At 42.5% G+C, this 18,870-nt stretch overlaps 1 protein-coding gene across 3 annotated transcripts in view; it reads right to left on the minus strand.

Moving 5' to 3' along the window:
- The window catches only part of EFCAB14 (EF-hand calcium binding domain 14), a 38,287-nt gene extending 33,392 nt beyond the window's left edge, over nt 1-4,895 (minus strand). Inside the window, exons 1-2 of one of the 3 annotated variants that reach the window (XM_044238161.1) lie at nt 3,779-4,895; nt 2,094-2,242 (exon numbers count right to left, since the gene is read on the minus strand). In XM_044238161.1, the coding sequence (XP_044094096.1) occupies nt 2,094-2,242; nt 3,779-3,960 (331 nt within the window). In that variant the 5' untranslated portion in view covers nt 3,961-4,895. The remainder of the gene's footprint in view (nt 1-2,093; nt 2,243-3,778) is intronic. The other 2 variants (XM_044238164.1, XM_044238162.1) reach the window with 2 other exon arrangements.
- Nucleotides 4,896-18,870: the final 13,975 nt, after the last annotated feature.

The raw sequence follows: 18,870 nt of genomic DNA on the forward strand, positions 1-18,870 counted from the left end.
TTATTGAAATAAAGAACAAGGGCTCTGAATTTCTCAAAAAGGTATGAAAGCCAGACCAGTAGCTGGTCTTCTTTGAATCTGTGACTTCCACTGTCCTCTTGAAAAACAAGAAATAAAAATAAACTTACTGAAATATATCTAAAGTAGAAATATAATTCAAAAAAAGACTATTTAAGCTTAACCAGACTGACCTCATTTACTCAAGATGATGGTTTTCACAAAAAACTCTTTGGCAAGTGGTCCACAATGGTTCAGCCAATGGACTGACTATGCCCCAGGCTCCACCCCCAGAAATTACAAGGCTGGCACTTCTACTGCAGCAAACGAAAGACAACAAAGCAGTTGGACTGACAATTCCAAATCTGCTTCATTCAGCTGGCTAACAAATGTAGTCAGGGTCACAGGGGACTGTTGCTCAGTGGTAGAATGCAGGTCTCACAGTTCAGGGTACACGTCCTGGCATCTCTTGAATATAGTGTTTCCAGGGATTGGTATTAGCAAATGATCGACAAATATTTGTTGACTGACTACCAGGTCTATGACCTGTGTGCACTTTAAATATACATTTCTAAAAAAAGAAATTCCCTGAAAAACTCAGCTAAGGTATAAGTTACATGGGTGTCCTGTAAACACAGCCATAGAGCAGTCAGGGAAAGGAGTCCCTGGAGGGTAGAAGTGAGCAATGTATTGAAATGTATAAAAAAATGATTGCTATATGTGATCAAAACAAGCTCTAGTACAAACCCAGTAGGCTCAATTAATTACAGAGAGATGAGGGCACAGACAGGGGTCTTTAGCGATTATTCATAGTTAAACACTCTTTCTGAGAACCTCACTTCCAAGTTACGATTACCACTTACAAAGAAAACACTGGCTTTAAAAAAATTTTTGCAATTCTGGTATGGACAATCATTAAAGAAGGAAATTAACTAGAATACAAAATCTCATTCTTTCTTATACTGTACTCTGATTCCACCAGTTGATTAAATATATAGGTCAAGATGATTCTGGCAGAGAATTGTGGTTTACCCAATTCCTTTTCTTGAATCATAAGAAAACCAAAATTAGTATTTCAACAATTTTTTTTCAAGCAACATCAATAAGAACATCATTAACACAGTAGCTAAAGGTAAGCTGTCCCTAGGTCAGGTTCGGAACTTGAATAACTACAGGCAGCAAGACGACGCTGGGGTGAAGGACAGCCTGGAAGTTGTGATCTCCTAAGACTTAAGATGGGAAATGAGGACACAACTCTGATTCCAGTTCTGGGGCCAGATTTTGCTATGACATTGAGAAAGCCTAGTGGTCAGTTTCCCCATGTGCTAATGCTGCTAACCTTCAGGCATCTGTGATTAACTTGAAACTGGCTCTTTAGCTTAGAAAAGCTAAAACCCTGAAACCTCGAATCAAAGATCTGTGTTGCTAAAGGAAGATAGGTCAAATGTGGTTGAAGCTACTATGCAAACACACCTTTCAAATAAAGTACCTTAGATGTGGCAAGAAACAACTTTCTAATTTAGAATATATGAAACTCTTCAATATAAAGTCTCTTAAGCTTTAAAAGTCATGAGAAAAATATTTATTTGTGATTTGGTACACACTAAGCACTCCATAAATGCTAGCTATTATTATTGTCCGTTCCATACAGTTTTTCTTAAGAAGGAAATCGTCTGACAAATACTCCCACATGGCCCTACGAGGAGGAAGGAAATAGCCTGATGTTGGTATTGCCACTTCATACTTGAGGAAGTATACCTGGGGAAGTGTAAAGTGGCAACAGGTGGAGGTTGACCAAGGTTCTAGATTCCTGGACCTTAGCACTTCCTTTCTGCACTTTAGGTGTTGACTGCAATGCCAGTATTGCAGATGCTATCTGTCCTGATGGTGCATAAGCACCATTTTTGTTTGTGGGTTTAAAAAGAAGCAAACAAACAACTATTCCCACATTCAAGCTGATAGCTAAGAAAGAGTATCAGAAGGCTGGAAGGAATATATAATTGTTTCATCAGAATGGGCAAAACTCTTAATTCGGCAAGGTTCACTTTGTGTTAACCTGGAAGCAAGATAACATTCTGAAAAGGGCAACCACTTACTTGTTCTAAATTTTTCCTTGAGGGCATCCAGATCCTCCTTCAGGGCAACTTGCATCCACACCAAGCCAACGCAGGCCACAACACAGGCGGCAAGGATGACAAAAGCACAGAGGGGATAACAGATCTTGCAGCATCGTAAATAGTCTCCCCTGATCATAAAAAAAATTCAACCAGGAGTACAAGAGTGATTATGAGTACAGCTGTATTAGAAATAGCATACATGTTTCACCATATGGCTATTTACCAGGGAACACTGGGTACCACCTTCTTAAATCTGAACAGCAGGTTGAAAGTGACTAAATAAGATGACTTATGAAGAGTTCATCTTTTGGACACAAAGGTTTCAAACTTCACACGGCACAGAAAGAGATCCTGTGGGCACTGCAGCCCACAACTGTCATCACGGATTTCCCCCAAGTTCAGGAAGAATTTCAGGTTAGGGAAGTGTTACGTTCCCAACAAGTTCAGGTTAGGGAAGTGTCAAGATCAGAGCGTCTCTGCAATAAATCACAGCACTGTAATTTACCTATCTATTTCTTGATTTCTTTTTTTTTTTCTATTTCTTGATTTCTAACATGTATCCTCTCCAGGGGAGCCTGTTTCAAATTACTGAAACTTCATAAACTTTTGAGCAAGTTTACTGCAAATGCATGAAAGAAATTGGCACTGCAGGTTTAAGTGGACACCTGGTGTACTCTAGCTTATTGGCCTAGAAGGCAGGAAACACGGAAAGGTGTTAGATTTCACACCAAACTTCAAACGGCACTCAAACTCAACAGGGCAGTAAACAGTAAAGAGTAAACAAACTCAACAAGGCAACTATTCCAGTGGAAGTGTTCCATTTCATCAGACCTTCATATCCCAAATCTAAGACCGCCCTTAACTACTTAATCTGATGAAGCTCATTAGAAACCAAACTCTTCCTTTAACAAAATACAAGGACAAAGACATTCTAAACAAAAAAAACCTCAAAGGATTTAATCTCTTTCAGCACCCCAACCTTCTGCCTAGTCCTTGCTTCCTCATCTCCTCATCCTCAGGCTAATGTTCTTTCCTTTCAGTGTGCTCCCTGAGAGGGTCCAAGGACACCTTCAAGGATCCCTTCAGCCTTTTCCCACCCTGGGACCCAATTCTCAATGTCCTCAAACTTACTACTGGATTTGCCTAGGGGGCTGCACCATCTAAAAGTAGTTTGGGAGGAAGTTGCCTCTTTTTGTTTCCTACTCTCCACATACTCTCGAGGCTCATACTTTATAAGTTCCTCACCATTTCACCTCACTTTCAAGATCTGGACTCATCAAGAGTGCAAAGAATAATCTGAAGACTTAAAGTTCCTGTCTCTACTACACGTTTTAAAAAAGTTCTAGTCCCCAAAGCTTCTTTGCTCCCGGGTACCTATTCTTAGCTTGCCTACCACTCCCAGCTTGCTCTCTCTGGGCTCTTGGCACATTCCCCAAGTCAATATTTCTACCCTGGATTCAGAGTTCTTCATACACTTAAAGACAGATCTCTAACTTATCCTTCATTCAGAACCTGAGCTCATCACCTTAACATCTTCCTGTTTGCCACCCAAGGTCTACAACCTTTTTCTTTTCTAAGAACACCCTTCTTCCTTTCAATTTTCCCCATTGGTAGTATAAGGAAATGCCTTTTCCCCACCCACCCCTCACCACTGCATCACTCACTTGACAAAGCGAGAGCGATTTCCAACTAAGCCGAATTCCTCTTCCTCTTCAGAGCTGGATTCAGAGTCTGAGTCAGGAGGTTCAGTGCGAAGGAGGCGGTGGCCTGAGCCTTTCTTGGGCTTCTTTCTCCGACTGTCCCCAGCCAAGCCGATCAATGCATTGAGCTCTTTGCGCTTCTTCATCTTTTTGTGTGGGGTGAGTGGTGCACCCACTCCTGAGCTGCCAGGGTCGTACCCGACGCCCAATTCTCTCGCTGCCTTGGAGCTGCCTTCCAGGGTGGGGAATCTGGGCTAGAGCCCTGGGTCACTCCCACCCAGGGGTGGGACTGACCAGATCCGCTGGGGGCTAGAGCCTGGAGTCCAGAGGAAAGTGGTACTCAGATGGGTGGGGGAGGTCACATAGAGATGGCCAAGGAGTTGGTGATAAAAATGGGTAAGGCTCTGGGCATGTGGTTTCAGATAAGCGGGTGGCAAGGAAAGCAATCTTTATCTCCCAATAGGTAGGTTATATTTCTAAGTGTGTTCCGGGAGCTGGGGAAGGACACGCAGATGGGTGTTTTGGCCTTCCGGGGCAGGACTTCCAGCAGAGAGCGAAAAGAAACTTGTTCTTGACGGGAGAAGAAGGGGAGGTGCAGAGCTGAACAGTGAGAACGCGCTAGTCGCTCCCTAGCTGGAGAGGTGGCAGCAGAAGAGGGATCGAAGCCGCTACAACCCGACACAGCTTGGGCGCCAAAGAAAAGGACCGGGTCTTGGGGTGATCACCGTTCTCCGGCCTCCGCCTTGAGTTTGAAGGGGCCCGAGACTGAGGAAGTCCTAGAACACGGCTCAGAGGGCTCAGCTTGCCAACGGCCAGTCCCGCACCTGGGAGACCCCAGCCCTGCTGTCTGGGCCGGGAGGGTAGTGCGGTGCGGAGGGACGACGGCGGCTCAGCCCACCTGAAGCGCTCCCGCCGAGTTAGAGGTGTTCTGGCGACTCTGGGCAACTCACACGCACCGCCTCCACTCCAGCCGCGACTCCGGCCCCCACTCCGGCTGCAGCCGCAGCTGCTCCAAACTTGCTGGTGGTGGTGGTGGCGGCGGCGGCCGCGGGCTCCAAACCCGGGCCATCGCTCCAGCCCTAGCTCACTTCCCCTTTGGCAGCAGCCGCCGGCACCGCCTGCCAGTAAGCCGCGCTTCCATTGGCCCTCCGCCGGTGACGTCACACCAGGGGGCGCTAGAGTTGGTGGGAGGCGGGGCGTTAAAGGGGCCGTGGCTCCGGCGAGGGCTGGGTCCCGCCTACCGGTTGAGGAGGCCCCGCCCCCAGGAAGGCTGCCGGGTACCTGCCGCTCACCTGTCCGGGGGCGGAATCTTTCACCAGGAGAAGGAATACCTGCTCCTGGCAAAACACTCAGCTGCTTGACCTGCTTGGAAAGTTCAGAAGCCGCCAGACCCCCAGTTGTGATCTGGGCTGAAACAGTCCAGAGGCTCCGCCTTTCTGACTCACTTGCTGTTTGTGAAAAATTTAGGCGTGTTACAGATTAATGACCCAGTTGAACACACTCATTCATTCCATAAATATTTATTGAGAGCTTACTACTTGTCAGGGGCAGCTCTGGCACTGGGGACACAGCAATGAACTAAATAACCACTTGTCTTCCTGTGTAGGATTGCCAGGTTTAAACACACACACACGCGCACACACACACACACACACAGACACCAGGAAAACTTGAATTTCAGATCAACAACGATTTTTTTTTCCCAAAGTATAAGTATATTCTATGCAACATCTGGGACATCTTCATTCTTTTTTCATTTTTTAAATTCTTCTAAAAGTTTAAATTTCTTTGACAGAGAGAGACACCGTGAGAGGGGGAACACAAGCAGAGGGAGTGGGAGAGGGAGAAGCAGGCTTCCTGCAAGGAGCAGGGAGACTGGTGCGGGGCTCCATCCCAGGACCCTGCGATCATGACCTGAACTGAAGGCAGATGCTTAACAACTGAGCCACCCAGGCGCCCCAAAAGCTAATTATTTTTTAAAACTAAGATTCAAATTTAACTGGGTGTCCCATATTTTATGTCAATCCCATTTCTGCAGCTTATACTTTAGTGGGAGGAGAGCAACAATAGGCAAATACGTTAAATGTCAGGAGGTGATGAATGTTATGAGGAAAATTGAAATATGATAAGGGGATAGGGAGTGGCTCATGATAAGGCGACATTTGGTCAGATACCAGGAGGAAAGGAGGGAGGCAGTTGTGTGATGGCCTTGAGGAAGAAGGGACCTGGAAGATCTGGTGTGGCCAGACCCGAAGAACAAAGAGGAGAGAGGTAGGAAATGAGAAAAGCATAAGGGCCAGATCTTGTAGGACTTAATGGACCATAGATCATAGGCCAAGACTTGGGGAAACCATTGGTGCTTAAAGTTATGCCAAAATTTCAGAAATAACAGAAGTAAAACCAATGGATCATAGAAGTAGTAATCAGTAAAAGTGTATTGTGCACACACCAAAAAGCCAGTTTGCAAACTAGAAGCACTCAAACCAAAACTTAGAATTAGGCTCAGCAGTGTATCATTACAGAGAAGCTTATATAGTGATAAAATAGTGGCTGTTTATTCTTCACAGTGGTTAATTATAAATATTAGAATTTTCTTAAGTGATAGGGAATTGGCCAGTGGTTACCTCTACCAACCTTGGGAAACAGTTTTAGTTTTGCTTATGGTTTTCAGAGGCACAAGCAAGAAATAACCCAGATCAAGTTAGCCTTGCAAACTTAAGCTAAATGAAGCTTTGTTTGCATGATTAGGCTGGTTTTATCTGCCCAGGAAATTTTCAAGGCTGGTCTCCATTTGTTTTTTTAATTTGACTAATATGCCTCCCTTGGTCATTGTCTCAGCACCCTGAGAGTATGACCAACCAGTACAGCATTATTCTCAATTACCATCTCTGATATAGTCAGGCTGAGGAATCACACATTCTGTGTTTCCTCTAGTTGAGTCATCAGGCTAGAGGGCCATGTAGTTCCCATCTTCATCATTTATGTGCTTATTGCTAATTTCATCCATTTGTCTGATCCTGATGGTTACCATTTGGCATATGCATGGCTGCTGACAGGCATTTAAAACCCTCTAGAGTTTACAACACACTAGGGAGTTTAATATGATGACTGTAAGGAAAACAATAACCAAGGACTGAGAAATTTCCCAGAGCAGAGATTCCCAGGACCGAAGATTTAACCAACTAAATAACTCAAATGGGTTATAATCTGATCCATGTTTTACTTAAGCCAATCTACATTTTTTTGAATAATGTGCAATTGGGTTTCAATTTTTTCTGAGTTATTTATTTACATAGGCACCATGCGACATATTAATAAACACATACCCTCATGATTAGTTAGGAAGTTGAACTTGAGGATGTTGTATTTCAGAAGGTGATGTTGCAGGTGAGTAATTTAATGAGAGAGATTTCTATGGAAACAAAAGGAAAACAAAGGTTAATAGCTCAAGCAAATTATAAGTACTGTTTCTGAGTTTGGAGAGCAGCCAGTTGAGAAAATTTCTAGATGTCAGGTTTGGAACATCTTCAGGTGGAATGAGGGCAAGCATGGCGATCAGATAGATTTTCGTGGTTTGCAGTATGAATGTCTCTGCGATTTTTCTGAGTGGCTACATAGAAACAGGCACAAAGTCTGTCTACTCATGAGCTGTTGGGGTGATTTGCCTGAAGTTTATATCAAGTCGTCCTGCTTTAGTTGGCATGGCTTTGGGAAAAGAACAGCTTTTGTTTCATAGTGATTCAAAAAGAGTCAAAAAAAGTAGGAGAAGATTGAAAATGTTAGTTTGGAGAGTTCTGGCCAAATATTGAAGGAAAACGGAAGAATTCAGGATCTAGACGCATAATCAAACTTATGCGTCTGCCTTCAGCTCAGGGTCCATTGATGGAGCCCTGCATCCAACCTCCCTACTCAGTGGGAAGTCTGCTTCTTCCTCTCCCTCTCCTTCTGCCCCTCCCCTCAGCTCCTGTTCTCTCTCTCTCTCTCAGATAAATAAATAACATCTTAAAAAACAAAACAAAACAAGTTCAACAAGAATAGTGATTGACCATATAGGCTCTTTTAAATCTGTTTTGCTCAGGGTGCCTGGGTGGCCCAGTCATTAAGCGGTTTCCCCTGGCTCAGGTCATGATCCCAGGGTCCTGGGATCTAGCCCCTCTTAGGACTCCCTGCTCAGTGGGAAGCCTGCTTCTCCCTCTCCCCTTCCCCCTGATTGTTTCCCCCCTCTTTCTGTCAAACAAATAAATAAAATCTTTAAAAAAGATAAAATAAATAAATTTGCTTTGCTAGAAATTGCCACAAGGACTATCAGAGTGGACTTTCAAAAGCCTCTGGAAGCTAGGAAGCCAAGTCAAGGAAGTGTCCAGTTGTGTCCTGTTACAAGGAGGATAGAATCTTGTTGAACTTATGCAAATATATATTTTTCATAAAAATAAGAATATCTAATAAGAGTTTCTGAATCCTGGAGGGATCAGGTAGGAAGAAAAATGTTTTAACCTTTTTCACAAAGACATTTTACCAAATTGCTGTAAGTGATAGATAGCATTAAAAGAAGGAGAAAAGGGGGTCCTTTAATCTGGAAAATAAAACACTATAGAACTAGCAATGTTTTAAGTGATATTATAAAAATTATAATCATCTCATCAGTTCATTCAGTATTATGTAAATCATCTTTATTTTGCTTCATCTTGAGTTGGCAGATTGATTCTTTATGAACCAACCAGTTTTCTACTGGAGCTTTAGAAATTCTTACCTTATGTTGTGTTATGATCTTAAAGATGTCAGAAACCTGAATTTTAGAATACTTGTCAGGGTCTTTTCCATAAATCTCTTTGAAGATCAAGCATGTTTGCAGGAATACTTTTGCAAGATCATCGGAGTAAAGTAGTAGCCATCTATCTGTAAGTGAAAAAAGATCTTAGAAGATCCGGTGAGAGTTCACATACACATACAAAGAGAGTGATGAAATTGACAGCTAAATTTGGTTATTTTTGTTACATACATTTTAAAAATCATGACTGATAACATTATACCAGAACACTCTAGATTTCATACCATCTCTGGAATACTTGTGTTAACATATATAAGTAGAAGCTAAAGAAAGTTTTAACATTACTTCTTATTTGACAATGCTTCCCATGTAATTTAACACCTGAAATGACCCTAAATAAATTAACCTTTCTCTTATTACCTTCTTAAGAATTTCATTTGGGGAAGTTTGTTAAAAATGTCAAAAGACTTAAAGCATTTGATAAAATACAATCATAGATCCCTGTGAGACAATACGTAGTTATCCATGACAGTTAAAAGATTAAAAAAGCAAATACAGAAAGTTACACGGTCGTAAAAAAATAAATAAATAAAAACCTTAGCTCTTTTAATAAAGAAGACTTAGGTTTTTTTTTTTTTTTTAATAATCAAAGAGTTGATAAAGACAAAGCACAGAATCTTTTCTAGGCAGATTACATTAAAGGCAAAGAAAAACCTTTGTTAATAATTTTTTATTAAGAGCAGATTAATAATTTAAGAAAACTTTGTCCTTTTAATTTATTTTATTTTTAAAAATATTTTATTTATTTATATAACAAAGCTAGAGAAAGAGCACAAGCAGTCAGAAGGAGAGGGAGAAGGAGGCTCTCTGCTTAGCAGGGAGGCAAACATGGATCTTGATCCCAGGACCTTGGAATCATGACCCAAACCAAAGACAGATGCTTAACTGGCTGAGCCACACAGGCATCCCCAAAACTTTGTCCTTTAAACAGAGAAAACTAAATTCTAATTTCGTATTAGTGTACTTTTGGTATTAAACCTCTCCTTTTTGGGGAACATAAATAAATCCATTTCAATCTTAATCAGCTTGACCGAAATTCTCAAGATTGCTTTTCCAAAACCTCATACAACTTTCTGTATCCATTCAGGTTTTGTCTTACTTTTTCCTTTCTTAATCAGGGATAATGGTTTTACTTTAGGACAAAATTACTTTCTTCTTTTCTCTTAAGAAAACAACCAAAATCCAAACCAAAAAACTCCCCATGTTCTTCTTTCCTTCCCCTACCCAAAAACACCTTCTACTTTCCTTACCTGCTTTTCATAGCCAGTTGTGTTTTTTTAACCCTTAATATTTCTAGCAGTTTTCATTACATATATTAGTTAAAATTCTTAACTCTTAGAATCCTTAATTCCTAGTGAAAACTAAAAAGTCAGTCATTGTTGGACTAGCAAATTTATAAGCACATTTCATAAATTTCTAGAAGTATATTTTTCCTCATGATAAATTTTTAAATGTGGCACAAAACATGGTTAATAAATACCTTTTGTCTCTCTGTGAAAAATTAAAAAGTCAGAAGTAGATAAACTTATGTTTAGCATTTATTGTTTATTTGGAGATGATTTATATATTCAATTGAATATACATTATTTAGCTTAATTTTGTATAACCTTTTAGTTATATTTAGTTGAATTACTTGCTTTTAACAATTATGCTTGGATTAGACATTAAACAACTGATCATCTTGTTATTTTTCTTGTTGACAAATTTTGAGGACAGGACTGCTTTTATTAAACCAACAGATTTAAACTAGCTTTTATTTATCAAAGATTATCTCAAATCACATGAACTTGAAAAACATTTGGATTTGTTTCTATATTTCTGAGAGCATATTGGATTTGTCTAAATGCTTAGTTTTCTTTTTAAAAAATCTTGCTCAGTATGTGTCCTTCAGTCTTTTATTTTATTTTATTTTTTTTAAAGGTTTTATCTATTTATTTGACACAGAGAGAGAGAGAGCGAGCAAAAGAGCACAAGCAGGGGGAGCTACAGAGGGAGAGGAACAGACTCTCTACTGAGGGAAAGGGAGAAGCAGGCTCCCTGAGGAGCAGAGAGCCCAATGCGGGGCTTAATCCCTGGACCCTGGGATCATGACCAGAGCTGAGGGTCCGACGCTTAACTGACTGAACCACACAGGCACCCCTAAATGCTTAATCTTCTTTAAGCCAATTAAATAGAGCTCTCTACAAATTAATTTTTACAGATTAATACAAAAATTTTTTTTACAAAATTTATTATGTATAATACAAATGCATTTTGTGCAATACAATTTTTTTTCACAAAATAAATTTTACAAGTTAATACACATTAATATCACATACATATGTGGACATACATGAATACACAGACAGACACAAACAGAGACCTTAACACTTTTGTTTTAAATATTTTAGCCATGTTTCAGGTACAAAACTCAAAAGAACAGTGGATCCAAACTGTGTTTCTGGCAGATAGACTAAAGTAAGACTATCTGCTCAGATGACCAAAGAATTTTTACTTAAGATTTTTTATTTGCATGCTGTAAGAATCCTTTAAGAGCTGTTTTTGGAGTCTTTGCCTTTTAGAAGCTTCTACATTATCAATCAAAGAATGCATTCTACTGTCACTGAGAGGTTTGGAATCATCTCTTTTAAGGGTACCCCCGAAAGGTGGTCTTACCTAAGTGAAAGTTTTCACAACGATTCCAAAAGTTCGCCCGTTTTTTTGAAACGGCACAAGATCATGGTCCATAGATCAGGTGGAAATCATCTTTGCTTTAGATTCTCAAAGACATCCTAACTCCAAGGTGCCATTTTTCCCAATAGTTCTTCTAAAACACAAGGAATCACATATTCCGCCCCCTCCAACTTTTGAACACAATAGGGTGACTTACCAAGAAGCTTCAACAAAACGCCAGCATGTACAATAAAGTTGAAGAGCTCAAAACACAGACAGTGGAGCTTGGATCCAAGACAGACTCCCCCACAAGCTCCAGGGTAGGTGAGAAAGCACTGAGCTCTGGGGGTTCTGTGGGTACCAACACCTGTTGCTTCACCAGTTTTGAAAGTGTTGGAGAACTTTGGGACCCACTTCAGATGACCTGAAATGTCAGAAGTTCAGGAATAACAGAAGTAAAACCAATGGATCACTGAAGCAGTAATTAGTAAAACTGTATGGTGCACACACCAAGAAGACAGTTTGCAAACTGGGAGCACTCAGACCAAAACCTGGAATGAGGCTCAGGGTTTATGTGATCATAAGGCAGCTTATATAGTAAGAAAGCAGTGATTGTTCTTCACTGTGACTGGTTATAATATTAGAGTTTCCTTCAATGATAGGGAATTGGCTTTTAGTTTTAGTTTCGCTTATGATTTCCAGAGGCACAAGCAAGAAATAGTTCAGGTCAAGTTAACCTCGCTAACTTGAAGCTAAATGAAGCTTTGTTTGTATGATTAAAGTGATTTTTTCTGCTCAGGGAATTTTCAAGGCTGGTCTCTAGTTGTTTTTGATTCCAAAAACTAAGAGGAGTCATGCTCTGGCTTAGATTTTGAAAAAGAGCACTCTGGCTTTTTGAAGACAGAACTAACAATATTTGCTGAGGGATTACATAAAAGGTACGAAAAAGAAAGGAATACTAGATGACTCCAGAGGCTTAGCGTGGAACAAATGGAAGAAGGAAATTGCTGTTTACTGAGATGGTGAAGGGCAGTTTGGGGTTAACTTGAGAAGCCAATTCAACATTCAAATGAGCTGTGGTATATAGGCATACCCTGGAGATATTGTGGGATCAGTTACCGACCACCACAATAAAGCGAATTTCTAATAAAGTGACTCAAATGAATTTTTTGGTTTCCCAGTGCATATAAAAGTTATGTTGACACTAGACTGTCATCTAGTGTGCAATAGCGTGTCTAAAATAGCGTGTCTACATACTTTAAATAAAAATACTTTATTGCTAAAAAAATGTTAACCATCATCTGAGCTTTCAGTGTTTGCGATCACTGATCACGATCACCATAAAAAATATAATAATGACAGGGCGCCTGGGTGGCTCAGTGTGTTAAGCCGCTGCCTTCGGCTCAGGTCATGATCTCAGGGTCCTGGGATCGAGTCCTGCATTGGGCTCTCTGCTCAGCAGGGAGCCTGCTTCCCTCTCTCTCTCTCTCTGCCTGCCTCTCCATCTACTTGTGATTTCTCTCTGTCAAATAAATAAATAAAATCTTTAAAAAAAATAATAATGACAAAGTTTGAAATACCGTGAGACTTACCAAAATGTGATAGAGAGACACAAAGTGAACACATGTTGTTGGGAAAATGGGGCTGGTAGACTTGCTTAACTCGGGGTTGCCACAAAACCCCAGTTTGTAAAAAATGCACTACCCGTGAAACGGAATAAAATGAAGCACAATAAAATGGGAAATGCCTGTGTCCATTTGGAGTTCTGGGTGGAAGCTGGGGCCTGAAGTATAAATCTGAGTGCTATCAAATGTAGGTGATTTAAAGCAAAGTGCTGGGGTGCTGGGGTGGCTCAGTAGGTTAAGCGTCTGTCTGAGTTCGGCTCAGGTCGGGATGTCAGGGACCTGGGCTTGAGTCCCTCGTTGGGCTCCCTGCTCAGTGGGGAGCATGCTTCCCCTTCTTCCTCTGCCCCTCCCCCAAAACTAGTACACACACACTCTCTCTCTCTCTCAAATAAGTAAATAAAAATCTTTTTAAAAAATAAAGCAAAATGGGGCACCTGGGTGGCTCAGTATTAAGCATCTTTGCTTCGCCTTCAGCTCAGGTCATGATCCCGGGTCCTGAGATTAAGCTCCTCACCAGTCTTCCCGCGCATGGGGAAGCCTGCTTCTCCCTCTCCTGCTCCCCTGCTTATGTTCCCTCTCTTGCTGTGTCTCTCTCTGTCAAGTAAATAAAATCTTAAAACAAAACAAAACAAAACAAAGTGCTTTGAACTATTTGGAAAAAAGTCAGTTGAAGTAATTTTTACACCTACATTTATTGAAATAATTTTTATATCCACATTTTATACCCACACAATAAAATCCATCTTCGTCTGGGTATCCCAATAAATATACAATGCGTACATAAGTGGACAGCATTAAGTAGAGGTACCAGCAGAGATTTGGAGTCAAGAGATGTGGAATGAAATCATGCTTCCTGTACTAGCTCTGTGAGCATGAAAGCTATTCACATTCTCTGGCTTTTAGTTTTCCCCTCTGCAAAATGGGATGAACATCTGCTTCACAGGAGAGACAATGAGAAGATGCTTGTGAAAGTGCTTTGGGAGCTCCAATTAGGTGTAGTTATTCTGTTTTTTGTTGTCTTCTTTTGTTTCTAGAAACACGATGCCCAATATGGTAGCCACAAACCACGCATGGCAATTTAAACTGACATTTAACTTAATTAAAATTGAATAAAAAGTTTTAATTAGTTCCTTAGTCTCACTGCTGTTTTGCCCCGTGGACATATGTGGCTGGCGGCTCTCAAGCAGCACAGAACTTTTCCATCACTACAGAACATTTTATTGGACACTCCATTCTAGTGCCTCCTGGAAGGTCTGCGGGTGGGCAGGAAGGGTCCTGACCTCAAGGACCACTTCACAAACTCATTCTGGGGGCAAGCGAAACCCCAGACAAGAGAGGTGACTAGCCCAGGATAGCCCAGAACAGCCCTTCCATTGGCCCTTCAGCCTCAAAGATGTCACAACGTCAATCAGGGGCTGAGGAACCCAGGGGAGTGAGGCAAGTCCAAGGATGCATGACCTACCTGCAATGACTTCTGGTCAGTCAGACACAGACCTCTCTGCAGATGGGGCCCTCCCCTGGACTGGCCAGTGGGCTAGTCATGGGTGGGGAGGCTTGAGGCATAGAGGTGAGAGCTTAAGGGGATGCTTCTGCTCCATCTGTCATTTGGTCCCTCTGTCTGCCTGTTTGTTGATCTGTGGATAACAACCCTCCTGTGTTGGATAAACAACCCAAAGGATTATAAGAACCTTTGAAATTTGCAGGCCTGGTGTCTTCTCTCTGGCCTCCTCCCTCATACCTGGGACTCTCAAAGCCAGAGATGAAGCCAACCTTCTCAGAGCAAGGGTTTCTGCACTGAGAAGCCCATGGTGGGCTCCCACACAAGGACTTCCCAGTGTTGTGATCCATCTTTTCACTTAGGGATGTTTACATGTCTGTGGAGCCCTGTTACTCTTCCCAGACCTGAAAGCTGAAATGCAGCGTGAACTTGGCTAAGGCATTCTGCAGCTCTGGGGCTTCAACTTTCCTGTCTGTAAAATGAGAATGAGAATATTCCTTGTCCTGCTTTCTGTTCAGTGCTTTTTAGGGAAGGGAGCTGCATGGAAGTGCTTGCTAGGCTGTGAAATGATGGGGGATGGGTGATGCCTACTAAATCCTCTTAGCAGTTCAGGGAACTGTGGGCAAAGATGATATTCCTGTGCTCAAAATCCCAGCTTGTGTAAGTGGCAAAGCCAAATCTTGAGACCCTTCTTGTGTTGTGGCTCTTTAAGGTCTCAGAATCCTCTCCCCTGGGATCTAAGTCCATGCTTGAACTTTGTCACTTGGTGGCTGTGTGATCTCGGGGAAATTACTGAGCCTCTCTGAGCCTCCACTTTTGTGAAATGGTGACAGTAATAATAACGAGGACCAGCTACTTAATATATTGGGCACAGTGCAAATGAAAATGCAGGGCTCTTTTTTCAAAAAGCAAGAAAAGGAGTTTTTTTTCCTTTCTTCCATGATTTCTCACTTAACTTGTTTATTATTCACTATTTAATATTACATTCCTTTGAGCATGATACTCACAGGGGTATGGGCTCCTGCCTCATGACAGGCATCCTCAACCCAATTTTCCTTATGTCTGCATCCAAGCCCCTACCTGGGCCAGAGGACACAGAACAACAGGCAGCCAAGAACCCATTCTGGGGAGGGTGTTTTGAGGGGGGTGGGGACAATGACAGGCAGAACTCTGTGTAGCTGCATTTCCAAGACCCCAGTGCATGCTTCATTATTTCCTTTGGACTTCATTTACAAAACCCAAGTTCAAAGATGAAATTATTAAGAATTTCAAGATGGTGACCAGAGGGCTTTAAACCCCAGTTATGGAGCACCTTTCTGAGTGGAGGGCTCTGTGTACCTGCCCTGCTCACGGGTCTATGAACCTGGCTCGGATCATACCTAGCTCACAAAGTAAAGAATATGCCTGTCCCCTAGTAAGTGTTGATAAATGTCTCAAAAAATGTCAGCTGTTCCATTAAGGTCATTATTAATTATTAAATGTAATTTATTACAGATTATTAAAATTTGATTTTGATGATGACTCAGTGGGTAATACATCTTCATTTACTTAATAGAAAGTGCTGCTTCCATCTGCTATAAGCAGCCGCTCTGCCATCATTGTATTTCTTGGTGGTTTGCTATGGTTAAAGTTGGGGGGAAGGAAGATACATGAACATTTAAAAATACTTGCCGGGCAGGGGGTAGAGCATCTGGGTGGCTCAGTCGGTTAAGTTTCTGATTCTTGGTTTTGGTTCAGGTCATGATCTCAGGGTTGTGAGATCGAGTCCCGTGTGGGGTGTGGAGCCTGCTTGAGATTTTCTCTCTCCCTCTCCCTCTGCCTCTCTTCTCATTCACTCTCTCTCTCTGTCTCTCTCTCTCAAATAAATTAAAGAAATACTTAGGTATCAGGCATTTTTGTGTTAATCATCACCACAAGAAGCCAATCCTCAGTAGGCAAGACCCTTACCTTGCCTCTAACTGAGAAGGAAATCGATGTTCAGAATGAGAGTCTTGTCCAGAGACACACAGCACATCAGGGGCAGATGCTGAAGCCTGATCTGGACCTGTTTGCCTCTCAAAGCCTGAGTTCTGCGCCCAGGGAGCCTGCTGCCTAAAGCCTTTGTCTGCCACTCATCTGGGAAGGGACCACCAGTAAGTGTCTCTCCTCTCCTGGGATGGCCTCATCTGCTTCCCCCAACCCTTTCCACCATTCTTTTTGCTGCTTTGCCAGCAGCTGCATCCTGTACCCCTATGAGAGGCCTAAGGACAATGGGAAGGGGAAGGATTGGATGGTAGGAAAGGGGCCAAGCTCCAAGCTAAACAATGGTTTCTCTCCCGGTGGGTCCCAGGCAGCAGGAAACAGCAACTGGTTCCCAGCATTATTGTGGGCAGGGGTGCAAGCGGCCCCCGCTGGGATTCTCCTTCTATTCTGGGCACAGCTTCCCCTGAGTTGCTGCAAGCTTTCCTGTCTTGGCTGTGTAATAGCCTCAGTTTCCCCACTACCGACTGTGCCTTTAGCCCCCAGAACAGAACCCAGTGCTGGGAGGGCTTCAGGGACTATTTGCTGAATTACATTATTGGAGGAGTAGATGAAACCCTAAAGAGCTTCTGGGCATTGTCCTTTTTGGTTACTTATCCCTCTTGCCATCCATCCAGCAACCCTGCTCTGAGAGACCCCTGCAACGCGCTGCGTGAAGCTCAGGAGCACACCAGTAACATCCAGGCCTGCCCTGCTGGCCTTCGCAGGAAGCAGGCCATGGCCCCAGGAGGTAAATGCCACAAAAGAGGTTTATAATGGAAGGAAAAAAAAAAAAAAAAGAAGTCCGGAATGACAGAGCTTATTTTAGGATGAGAACAATAATCCTGAGAGGAAGAACCAGCGCTGGGTTCTCCAGCCCACCTGCCTTCTTCCGCTGGGGCTTGAGGTGGAGAGGGGCTACAAATAGCCATGGGAGCCCTGGACTAGCACATCTGGGTTCAGGTCTCACCCTTTCCACCCACCAGCTGTGTGACCTTAGGCAAGTTCCTTCTCCTCTCTGAGCCTGTTTCCTCATCTATGAATTGGAACTAACAAAACTTACCTCCTCACAGTGCCTATGGTAAGTATTACATTTAAATAGGGAGCATTAATAGGCTACAAGGGAATTGCTGAGTGCATTGAGTGAACCGGGAGGCCAGGAAACAGACCTCTGAGAAATCTCACTTGAACCATGAAACTCAAATAGCACAGGCTGGGAGAGAAGGTGATGGGAGCATGAAAGGAGGGCTCTTCTATAAAGTGGAACTGTGTGTGTGTGTGTGTGTGTGTGTGTGTGTGTGTGTGTGTGTTCAGCTTCCTCAGTCAAGGTTGGGTGTTTATGGATGAAGGAGTAAATGAATAGGAGATGCTAAGTCAGCAAAGCCATGTGACAGGACAACTTAGGGCAGGCTTCCTGGGCCCTCCTGAGTCCTTTTTTTTTGGGTGGTGGTGGTGGGGGGAGATAGCACTAATTTCGCGCGTCTAAACCTAAAGAGGAAGGTTCAGCTCTATCTGAGACCAACCCCTACTTAAAGATGCCCTGGGAGATAATAAAGACATGCATGGCCTTGTGCTGTCCTCTGCTGGTTGTCTTGAGAACTGCACTTTTGGGATGACAATTTCCGTTCATACAAATGGTAATTTTCCTGTGACCAGCCCAGTGCCTGGTGCTGGGAGCTGGAAACTCACAGATAGAAAAAATCACATTCCTGCTATTCAAGAACTCCTGACGTGGAATGCCTGGGTGGCTCAGGCAGTTAAGCGTGTGCCTTCGGCTCAGGTCCTGGGATCGAGCTCAGCATCGGTCTCCCTGCTCAGTGGGGAGTCTGCTTCTCCCTTTGCCTGCTGCTCCCCCTGCTTATACTCTCTCCGGCAAATAAAATCTTAAAAAAAAAACCCCAAAAAACAAAAACGAACTTCTGATGTATATGCATTTGTGTGTGTGAGAGAGACAGACACACAGAATAAGAGAGAGAGAGAAAGAGAGAGAGAGAGAAACAGACACATACACAGTAAAGTTATATCAGCACCATGACACAAGAAGCAGAAAGGGTAGAGATGCATTAAGCACAGTTTTTGGAAAGTGGTGACTTTTTTTTTTTTTTAAAGATTTTATTTATTTATTTATTTATTTGTCAGAGAGAGAGAGAGGAGCGAGAGTGAGCACAGGCAGACAGAGTGGCAGGTAGAGGCAGAGGGAGAAGCAGGCTCCCTGCCAAGCAAGGAGCCCGATGTGGGACTCGATCCCAGGACGCTGGGATCATGACCTGGGCTGAAGGCAGCTGCTTAACCAACTGAGCCACCCAGGCGTCCCGAAAGTGGTGATTTTTTAATCTATCTATCCATCCATCCATTATATATTTATTGAGTACTTAATGTATTATAAAAACTAATAATTTGTGCTTGAGCTACAATGGGTAATGAAATATACAAAAATCCCTGTATATTTGCATGG

Source organism: Neovison vison, chromosome 2 (genome assembly GCF_020171115.1).
Source record: "Neovison vison isolate M4711 chromosome 2, ASM_NN_V1, whole genome shotgun sequence".
NCBI classification, from domain to species: Eukaryota; Metazoa; Chordata; class Mammalia; order Carnivora; family Mustelidae; genus Neogale; species Neogale vison.